We start from the raw sequence: 11,223 nt of genomic DNA, 5'->3' as shown, positions 1-11,223 counted from the left end.
CCTTAAATGCTGCCAATTATATTACTCATACCCATCAGTAATACCATATTTGTTGCCTACCCCAGTGAGGATCATGGCAGAAAAAAGTACTTTTGTGTTCAGCTCTCTTAACAAGAGGAACCAGCTGGCAAGCGATACATGTTTCAGCCATTGAGTGCAGAGGGTGCACATCTCCTTGTTGGGCTCAGCACCACAACACCAGGAAGAACAGTTCTGGGGGTTCATGCCTCGGAGCCTGGGGCAGTTTGACACTTCTTTGTGGTGACTGACCCTGTTGGGACTGAGGGCACGGACTTCGTTCCAGTGCAAAAACGAAGACCTTTATTCAAGAATGCATATACTTATATACCCTAGGCAGAATAATAGGTAATTCAAGCAGAACAATTGGTAATTTTCTACTTATGCTTACTCTCTCAAACTACATAATTCAGCATATGCTTTAACAGATACAAATAACTACAGTTCTTAGCAACCAAGGTCCTTCTTGCAGTCTTGTGTCTTCTTCTTCCATGTCTTCTTTTCCTGCTTACTGTTCCTACAGCTTTCTGCCAACTAGTGCAACAGTGTCCATTGTCCCGGGCCCGAGGGACGTGACACTGTTCACCTCCATAATTACCCCTTCTTTGTTTATAATTAAAACAGCCTTTAATGCTTTGTCTATAGCTCGTTGAATGCATTGCATGAAAAGCAATGTGTATTGTTTTCTGTAGACTACCTCGCCCTTTGCTCATCATGGCCTATGTTTTTAGGCAATTTTTTCACACACTCTTACTGTCTTTTCGCACTGTTCTTCAGGTACTTCCCACTGATCAGGAACCAGCCTTTTCTTTCCACACACTAAGGCTACTATGTTAGCTTCCGTAAGTGGGAGCACTCGTTCTCGTGGGTCACAAATTCTGCAAAACTCTCGTCTTCGAGAAGAGGCACAGTACCACTTTTTGTCACACGCCTTACACTGACACAGTACCCAGGACTGGTGGTCAGTGGTATGACATTCAATACAGGGTATAGCAGAAGGCAAAAGTTTTTCTAACCACCAGTTCTCTAGGCTGTCATGTTGCCAATCTAGGGCTAATAACCGTGTGTTTCTTGTATAATAGGCTCCGCCTAGCACTGGTTCATCAAAAACACTGTATCCATATTCCCATAATGGGCCCCCACTTCTCCCAAGTCCAAACCAACGTCTTAGGGACATTCGTTGTTCAGTATCCACAAAACATTCTGCTGGTCCTCTTCCGAGGGTCGGTCTGAGGGTCGGTCTAAAGGTCTGGATCTGTAAGGTCGTATGCAACGCGGTCCTTTATCTGTGGAAACACAAGCATAATCTGTACAACAAGGAGATGTGCACCCTGTGCACTCAGTGGCTGAAACATAGAGCGCTTTCCCAGCTACCCGCCCGCTCTCACGGCCACGGACCCTCCTCTGCCTCTGTCCGGCACGGCCGGCGGCGGCAGGTCCCGGGCCGGGCCGGGAGCGGAGCTGTGTGGGAGCCGGGCCGGGCCGGGAGCGGGGCGGTTCTGCGAGGCGGGGACGCTTCCGCTGCCTTTCCGTGGCGGAAGTGGCTCTGGGGCGCGGATGGCTTCCGGGTCAGCGGCAGCGGTTCCGGGTCAGCGGAAGCATCGTCTCCGCGATCACCGCCATGACGACGCTCCGCGCCTTCACCTGCGACGACCTCTTCCGATTCAACAACATGTGAGCGCCGCCCGGCCCCCCTCTCCCCTGTCCCTCCCCCGAGCCCCTGCGCGCTTCCCCTTCCCCCGGCGTGCTCGGTGCTCCCCGCCGGGTCCGGGCTCGAGCCCGCGCTGAGCGCCGCTCTTTCCCCCACAGCAACCTGGACCCGCTGACCGAGACCGTATCCTTCCCGCCGGGGCCGGGGGCGCGGGGCCGGGCGCGGGAGGCGCAGCCGTGGCGGCCGCAGTTGCTCCTTAACCGAGCGCCCAGTACGGGATCCCCTTCTACCTGCAGTACCTCGCCCACTGGCCCGAGTACTTCATCGTCGCCGAGGCGCCCGGCGGGGAGCTGATGGGTTACAGTGAGTGCCGGGTGCTCCGGCGGTAACGTCTCCCTTCATTGCCTATTTGGGGCATTTTAACGCGGGAGCTTTTCCTACTCTTCGCGTTTTCCACCGACCAGGGAGGAGGAAGGTTGCGTTGCATCTTCCCGTTTCATAAACATCTAAGGGTATTACGTGGGACTCACGGCAGCAGCTTCCAGTTTGACGTTCCTAGTGCAGCGAGGAGCCTTGGCTGTGGTAGCGTCCACCCGGGTTTGGTACAGGCGAATAGGTGTTTATGTAATCCTGGAGTCCAGGTCACTGTGCTCAGCTCTGATCACACACAGTCAGTAAACGTGCTGGGCTTGGCTTTTGCATTGTCCTGTAAGGGAAAGCTCTGGTTCTGGATGTCTTTGCTCATTTACTGTGGAATATTTGTGTTTTTCAGAAATCATGCCTGAGAGATCTGCCAAGAGGTGGGGTGGGGCAGGCGGCAGATCTTTGCAGGGATCCAAGAAATAAACTATTTAACACAGTGAAGCTTAAAGTATGTGCTGTACAGAACATTTCTCTGTACTCACCACAATAGTTGCTTATTAGCAGTGACTGATATCTGTAAGAGCATCGTGTGGAAGTGTAAATGTTCATTAATGAACTAACACTGGTTTAGCCCTTTGTAGAAAGGAGAGAAACTAGAAAGAAGCACCCTAAAACAACATCCCTGCCTCCCCCTCCCCCCCTTTTTTTCCCCCCTTAAACATACTGTGTTTGCAGGTCCTTGGCTTTCTGTTGGCAGATTGGCAAAGCTTCCTGAGCTCAATTCCCCCACAGTCTCCAAAAGTCTCAAATCGTTGCTGGGATGGTAGTTTTGAGCTTCTGGCCCTCTGTTCCTCTGTAACTTCAGTCAAATCCTAAATTCTGTTCAGTGAAAGACTCATGAGAATTGCTTAAAATTCACATTTAGAAGTCACACCTTAAGCAAGGAATTTGCAAAGTTGTTTTTCTTTACACTAGTTAAGAAATTGCTGTAATACTTGAGCAAAATGACATCTTCTGTGGTTGCTGAATCATAGAGTGATAAGGTAGACATTCCTGTTTGGGCCTTTACCACAACCATTGCAACGTTTGTTTATACACGGCTTATTCCTCTTGTGAAGTTGTGTGGTTGCAGGGGGTGTGTTACTCCAAAGGTGCTGATGCTCTGTGTGTTCACAGTCATGGGGAAAGCCGAGGGCTCCGTGGCTAGGGAAGAATGGCACGGACATGTTACCGCTCTCTCTGTTGCACCAGAATTCCGACGGCTGGGTTTGGCCGCTAAATTGATGGAGCTACTGGAAGAAATTTCAGAAAAGTGAGTAATGTGCCTATCTTTAAACTTATCTTTAAAAGTAATATTCTTACAGGCACCTGTCCCTGGCTCACATATTTGATGTGCATGAAACTGACACGGAATTTTGCTGTAAGCAGTGTTCTGATTTTCTGAAATTCCTCATAGTTGGAGAACAGGAATTATGAAAGTTGCTTAGTGGTTTAAAAATCTTGTGATTTCTCTGAGCTAGAATGAGTAGGACATAGCCTGAATTCCAGTAGCGATACTGTATAAAAGACCCTTTTCTTGACAGGAAAAGAGCTTTGTGAAACATCAACAGTGTTTCCTGTTGCAGGGCCTACAACATATTTGTTCAGTAACTGTGGGCTTTGTGCAATGCATTCAGGCACAGCCTTGAACAAATTTTGTACTGCCGACAAAATGATTTTTTTATCTTACTTTCCATCTTCTTGGTTACTTGTATCTATGAAAATTTAATTTAATGTCAAATGAACCCACAGTGAAATGTCCTTAACTCATTCTAGTAGGGCAACTCCACTTGGTAAAAACAGAAAATAATACAATGTTTTGAAAAATTTGCCTTGTGAGGTAAAGGACTATCCCCCATTAGGCAAATGAATTTTTGTGACTTATTCCATCCCTCCTAATCCAATGCAATCTAAAATGTGGATTTATTTTTTTAAAATCGTATCACATGGATATGAAGCTTGTGTGCCTGTTTAGCTTGTCCTTTTCTTTCTGTTCACATTTCTGAAGGCAATGGCTGTTATAGAAGGGCTCTGTGACAAAAATAAAATGAAATCTATGCCTATGCTTGAATTTTCCCTTGGTAAAGGAGTCCATCTGTTATTACAGTGTGGAAGATGTTTGATTAGTGTACTACATCATCAGACTTGCTTTGATATGATTACAGTTTATGGGTTGTTACTTAGAAATACATTCACCTACTGTTCCTTAACCTGTTTTTTCTTTGTTTGTTTTTCCCTCCCCCCGCTAAAGAAAGGGTGGATTTTTTGTTGATCTCTTTGTGAGAGTATCAAATCAGGTTGCTGTAAATATGTATAAGCAACTAGGCTACAGTGTGTACCGGACAGTGTTAGAGTACTACTCTGCCAGCAGTGGGGAGCCAGATGAAGATGCTTATGGTAAGTATTTGTTCTGCCTCAAGTTGAATGGAGTGATTCTCATGTTGAGGGTTCCTGGGCTTGTTTGTAAGACTATTATTATTTTTTTTTTGTATATGAAACAATTTCAGATAGTTGTTGATGAATGGGATTTTGTATCCTCCTTTAGATAACTTTTCCTACTGAAGATTACATCAGTTACAAAACCTAATCTTTCAGTTTACACACTTTGTAGCATCTCTGGCAAAATAAACTACAAAATAAGAATAAAAAATGAAAAGGAATGGAAGTGCTTTCTTCCTTTCTTCCCATAACTGGGACTTGAAACTTTGTTTTTCTCAGATGTCTAACTACAAATTTACAGATGTCAGTGGCCCACAGTGGCAGAGAATTGGGTAACATTTTCAGTGTAAAAGGGAAGGAATATGGAAGTTCAACTATGTTAATGTTGATTCTGTTAACAAAAGTGCTTCCTCATTCTAGATATTTTTTTTCTTTTAAGTATTCTCCCAAAGGGTTACATGCCCATGCTGTGTGTCATTTCTGTTCTTGCACTGTTCATTCAATATGTAGGATCACTATGAAATATAAGGGCTACTGACATATATCTACTGTTGTTGCAAGTGCCTGAAATCATATATTTGTCCCTTTAGCCTGCCACTTCCTTTCCATTCGGTCGAGTTTCATGCAGTGTTATATTTCAGTTGATAACACTGCTGCTGAACAACATTAAGGACATTAAATTATTAGTGTGTCTAGAGGAGAGCAGCCAAGATGGTGAAAGATCTCAAGGGCAGGACTTGTTCCACTTGAAGAAGAGAAGGCTGAGGTGTGCCCTCATCACAGTCTAAACCTTCCTCAACTGGGCACCACTCTCTCTGGTGACCAGTGATAGGACATGAGGAGATGGAGCGAAGCTGAGTCAGGGAAGGTTCAGACTGGATGTTAGGAAAAGGCTCTTCACTGAGAGGGTGGTTGGTAACTATAACGGGCTCTCCAGGGAAATGGTCATGACACCAAGCCCATCAGAGTTCAGGAAGAGTCTGGACAATGCTCTTAACCATATGGTTTAGTTTTAGGTAGTCCTGTGTGAAGCAGGGAGTTGGATCTTTATGGGTCCTTCCAACTTGAGGTATTCTATGATTCTAGGAAATTTTCTTGATTAAAAATGATCTTATTTTAATAGAGAATTCACTTCATATGGCTTTGTACAATGACCACTGTAACTATAATAGCATTTTTTCCTTTTGCCACAGATATGAGGAAAGCTCTTTCCAGAGATACAGAGAAGAAATCAGTTATACCTCTGCCTCATCCAGTGAGGCCAGAAGACATTGAGTAACTGTAAGCTGTGATTCTCAGGCAACTTACTAAGTGTCAGGTCTGTCCCCCTCAACCTGCAAAGAACTTACGGATGAGAAATTTTAGGCTTAATGTTTTTCCCTTGAAATACCAAAAAACAATGTTGAGAAGCTGACTAACACTGCTTCTGTAGGTAATGGCTGTATACTGTCACACTTACTCTGTTATTTTTCCTTTCAAATATTGGAAATTCAGAGACTATTAAAATGGAATTACCTCCTGTGTGGTCATTTTCTTGGTATTCTTTCAAACCAAAGTACCTGAGATCAGTCATAGTAAAGACTCTTTAAATGCATTTATTCATGACCAGTGAAAATACTGTACAATACCCAAGAAACTTGGAGAAAAGTCTTTCCTCTCTTCATGGCACAGGCATAGGATTGAATTGTTCACTGTTGAGTTGAAGAAGCCATACAAGCAAGGCAGTCAAGGGTTTTTCTCATTGTGGACCAGATTCAAGACCAGTTCTGTGTCCTGGGTGCCCACATGTTCCTTGACGTGCTGTATCCGCTAAAGTAACTTGCAGTAAAGGTTTCTTGTTTTCTTGTACTCCCCTTGCTCAGTTTCAAGGTCAATGTAGGTTTTCCAAAGAAGCTGCTCAAGAGAAGTCTCTTATGTTCATATGTCCTGCTTCCAGCCAGGACAGGGTTAGTGTTTGCAGTAGCCAGAAGGGGCATGGCCAGGACAGGGCGAGGGTCCAGGGGTTCCTTTTGGTCAGGTGGGATCAGGCTCTTTGGTGAGCATTTACATGTGAACCACTCTCCTCTTTCTGGTACAGTTTTGTCATTAATACTGTTGCTGTTTGTTTTCTTATGCCATTGCTGTTTCCAGTAAATTGTTCTTATCTCAGCCCATGATCTTTACCTTTTGTACCTTCAATTCTCCTCTCCATCCACAGAGGAAGGGAAGGGGGAGGAGGGAGTGAGCGAGTGGTTTCAGTGGGAACACCAAATGGGAGAGTACCATTCCTAAACCATGACATAACAATGTCTTCAAACAACCCTATATCTAACACTAGATAATAGAGTTTATGTGGTTTTAGTGGAGGAGCATGGAAAAATGGGGCATTTGCAGAAACAAAATTCAGAGATCAGAGTATTAATTGACTGTACAAGCTTGGATTAAGACCCAGCAGTATCTTGTACACAGAATCCATTTAGCTTACCCCTGTAAGCATGTGTCTCCCTCCATGTTTTGTCATAGGTTTTATAGCCCTGCATACTGACCAAGAAGCAGATGCTCAATTAGTGAGTCACAGGCTAAGCCGCGGTGGTGTGCAGTTCGGGAGTGCAGCCCATCCGCGGTGCCTTGTCGCTGAGCGGTCGCCGCCGCCTGGTGACCGAGCTGCAGAGCTGCAGGTCCCGCACGGCGGGGCTGCCTCCCGGGAGGGAAACTCAGCTGGGGCTGGAGGAAGAGCTTGGAGATTTCTTATTTGGTATGAATTTGCAAAGCAGGGAGTGAAGTGGGATATAAACACTGCAGGTGTTCAGGCAGGTGAGCCAGCACTCATTAACCCCACGTCTGCTATTTTTAGTATCTGTTTTCTGTGATTGTTCTGTCCGAAATGGGAGTGTGTAGGGCACAGCTTCCTTCATGGTTCTGAGATGTTTTTTAATTACTGAGTGGCCTAGCACTCAGATGCTCAGAGCTATCTTTTAATAATAAACCAGGTAACTGACTGGTATTAATTTCCATAACATCTTTTATTTTATTTTTATTTTCTTAAATTAGGCAAAGAAAGAAGCAGGACCCAGCTCCTCCAGACTTGAGCTTTGGCTAAAACACTGGCAGCCATAGAGACTTAGGGACCAACCTCCATTTGAGTGCTGGTCTAAGTAACTGAGTGGAAGGGGATGTGGGGTTTGTTGTGCCACAGTTGCCATAGAATTATTTAAAAGGTATTGCAGGACAGCAAACTTCAAAAAACAACAGTAACAGCATGAATCTTCCAAATTTTTCTCCAGTTACTCTTGCCCCTGTTTGTCACTGCAAATATTTATATTATGAGCCAGGATAGTTTATCCCTCCTGCTGTCTTAACAGCAACATAATTTTGCTTTGCAGATCTTTAGTCCCACTCACACAGAGATCTCAGCCTGCTTCAGGAAAGAGTTTAGCTTTTAACCCTTTTAAGAAGGACAGGAATCATAGGACTATTACCTTCAGATAACACTGTTCAGGGCGAGCAGTGGAACCAGAAGTGGGATCTGGTAACAGTGGTTGTAAGGGCTTGTGCTGTGGCTGCCAGCCTGCCTTCCTCCCAACTCATCCTGTAAAACAAGAAGGATGAAAATTTTAAAGCCCCATTTGGGCATCTGCAATAACACAGGAAGGTCCCATAACACAGCACTGGAAGAAACCTAAGATTATTCTGTCTAAATTGATACACTTAACCATACCTGAGGCTCCAACATGCACACCCATCTCTTCCCTTTAACAGTCAGTAACAGTGCTTATCCTCTCCAATGAGAAAGGTCTAGTGCTCAGCTCGATTCCTTCAGACTTTCATCAGTGGTCATATTTTCTGCAGCTGCCAGGTGTGTTGCTGTCCTCTGGACACCTCCCAGTTTGTCCCGAAAGTTGAGCCCAGTGTCCTGAATGTGGCCTCCCACTGTGGAGCCCCCATGCTGCTGGTGCAATCATCCCATTAACAGATCTTAGAACAAAACTTTTATTTTTTTCTCTGCTTGCAACACCCGAGCACTAGTGGTTTATATCCGGTTTGTGACCCAGTATGTTTCAATGGTTTGTTTTTGTGATAGCCCTTTCTATTTTTGCACTTGATTATGTCTGTGGGTTTTTGTTTGTTTGCTTGTTTGTTTGGTTGGGGTTTTTTTAGCTGGGGAGGCACCTCTGCAAGCTTTGCAGCAAAGGCACATTAAAAGCAGATACACACAGCCAGTAAAGGGGTTCTCAAAGGGCTGTTTAGTGAAATGGAAAAAAACAAAGCAATTGGAAGACAAAAGAAAATAATTAATTTTTCTGGGCCAGCAATGCCACAACTCTGAGAGGAGATGGTAGACATTTAGACTCCAGCAGGGAAAAGACTAAAAGACCATCAGCAGTCAGAGGAAAGAACCATTTAGCAAACATTGGTGGTTTAATTTGCTCCTGTTTTAGCTTCAACCTCCTGCTTACAAGATTCAGGCTTTGAAGTGCCGCATTAACTGTACCAAAGCATTGTCCCTGAGGACTGACTGCAAAAGTCACACAGACTCTTAGCTCGAAACATACAGCAGCAGTTCCAAAGTCAACATTTTTACACTTATTAGCAGCATCCTCGGGATTTCCTATTCAATCCAAGCCTTCTGGAAGAACTCACAGTAGCTACTGTTTCTTTTTCAAGGACAGATTCACTTGTGGGCACATGTGGTACCTTGCAAGCACTGAGAGAGAATGTAAAATTAGATAAGACAATCCTGATAATAGTTTTATATAGTTTACAGTTTTATAGTTGGAAACCAGACCTTTTATTTTTACTATCCCCTTTATGAACATTACAGAAACTTCCCTGGGACGTGACTCAAGACAGCAGCAGAACAAAGCGCCAGGCTGGCCATACCTGTTTGGAGTTGATGTTCGCCCTCCCTGCCCCTTTCATTACCACTTCCTTGAGACAGGCATGTGTGGTGGCTGTGTCTTACCCCCATGTCACGGCTTTACATCGCGTCTGCTGATCCGGGTTGAGAACTGAGCAGCAGTAGAAGGACCCTTGGCATTCATGTCGTGCGCAGTCCCCTCCGAAGCCCAAGGGCAGGAGGGGGCACAGCGAAGCCCTGTGGCAGCCCTGCTCTGGGTGGAGGGCGCTGCTGGAGGAAGAGAGGTGCCTGCTCGCCAGCCGGGTGTCAGTGCCATGCTAACCATGGCCAGGGGGACGAGGGCAGCCTGAACCTGCAGCTGCCTGCCCTCACCAGGAGCTTAATCATTTTTAAATTCGGAGAATGAATGCCATGAGGAGAATGAATGCCATGACCTGCAATTATTCATCTTTTGTGTTGTTAGCTACAGCTCCCTGCAGTGTGCCAAATCACACAGTTCCAGACCGGTTTGGTGGTTGGACTTTATCAACAGCCCCATCTTTACACTCCTCTGCCTGCCCTCTCCCTAAACCACCCCATCACCCCCCCTGCCCAGTCCCTCGTGAGGGGCTTCCAAGGGCTGGGCAGGATCAGCACTGCATGCAAAGTCCCCAGGGTGATGAGGGACCCCTCAGGGTGGCACATGGCCAGCAGGCACAACACAATGGTGCCACTGAGGCACTGGGCCATCCCAGCAGGCTCCAGGTGACGGGGGTGGGGAGCCCCAGGAGTGCTGTGTACCATGCAGGGAACGTGCCGTGCCACCTCCCAGAGTGGCTCCTGCTGGCTGCCCCATGGCAGCACCAAGGGTGCACTGTCAGAGAAAAAAAATCCACATCAAAAATATGCCTTACCTGGCAGCAGATTGCAGTTGTTGCCACCAGGAAGAGCCCAGGACCCAGCAGAACCCTCTCCCATATCTGGTTTTAGCCCTAAAATATTCATTTCTCCAGTGCATTTTTTAGACATCCACAGTCTTGAGCAGGGAGATGCCCATGAAATGCCAGGAGACCTGCCAGTGCTGCCGCTGTGTCTTCCAGCTCTCACAGGATCTGGAGCTGCCATAGGCACCACTCACTTCTGTGACTACTCGTGGGACAGACCTAAGCCCAAGAGCAGCTGGTGGCCAATACATTATCGCCCTCGTTCCTGCTGGGCTGTGACTGGAAGAGCTGTGCTCTTCAGCAATTTTCCAGGTGGGCTGAAGGACCAGCAGGTGCTGAGCCCATGGGGACAGATGTGTAAGAGCAGCCAGGACCAGGGACAGGGTGCCCAAGCCTCCTGCAGACACACAGCTTGTCTGTGTGCAGCACTGTGGAGCTGCAGCGTTGCAGAACCTCTTTGGTTGGTTGTTCATGCCCAGCCAAGGCTGCGAGGTTCCTGAAGGAAATACAGTCCATAAGATGATGCTTAACAACAGGACACCTGGCTTTGAGAAGTCTTCAGATCTACTCAATTATTATAAACAAGGGTCATTTCATTTGTTGTTCCAATTATCACTCACATTTAAGTGCACTATTCACTACAGAATTGTAGCTTTACACTTCTAAGTGATACCCAGGACTTGGTTCAGGGCATCTTCTGCTTCATGAGCTATGCTTATAATTAGACTTTTGATTTGTCATGAGGTCACGGGGGTTACCTAGAAGATGGGACATGGGTATGGCCCATGTGATACATTTTTATCCTGTGTGAAGCAGGCTGGTCATAGGTGCTGTTTCAAGAGAGTTGGGAAGCAGTCATGCAGAATGCTGAGGGTAGATTCACACAGATGGTTATATATTTGTACGTGGGTTATAAAAAATAACATTATTTAAACCAAGAATAAGCAAATAAT

The 11,223-nt window shown here is 45.9% G+C and overlaps 1 protein-coding gene across 1 annotated transcript; it reads left to right on the top strand.

The window, feature by feature from the left end:
* Positions 1 to 1,528: 1,528 nt before the first annotated feature.
* On the top strand, positions 1,529 to 6,030 carry NAA20 (N-alpha-acetyltransferase 20, NatB catalytic subunit). Its single transcript, XM_064664856.1, has 6 exons — positions 1,529 to 1,692; positions 1,828 to 1,852; positions 1,942 to 2,032; positions 3,209 to 3,344; positions 4,323 to 4,468; positions 5,704 to 6,030. The coding sequence occupies exons 1-6, from the start codon at positions 1,640 to 1,642 to the stop codon at positions 5,787 to 5,789; spliced, it is 537 nt and encodes a 178-aa protein (XP_064520926.1). The 5' UTR covers positions 1,529 to 1,639; the 3' UTR covers positions 5,790 to 6,030.
* Positions 6,031 to 11,223: the final 5,193 nt, after the last annotated feature.

Source organism: Pseudopipra pipra, chromosome 9 (genome assembly GCF_036250125.1).
Source record: "Pseudopipra pipra isolate bDixPip1 chromosome 9, bDixPip1.hap1, whole genome shotgun sequence".
In the NCBI taxonomy this organism is placed as follows: Eukaryota; Metazoa; Chordata; class Aves; order Passeriformes; family Pipridae; genus Pseudopipra; species Pseudopipra pipra.
Note: the sequence above shows the minus strand (reverse complement) of the source record. Positions and strands in the feature narration are given on the sequence as shown.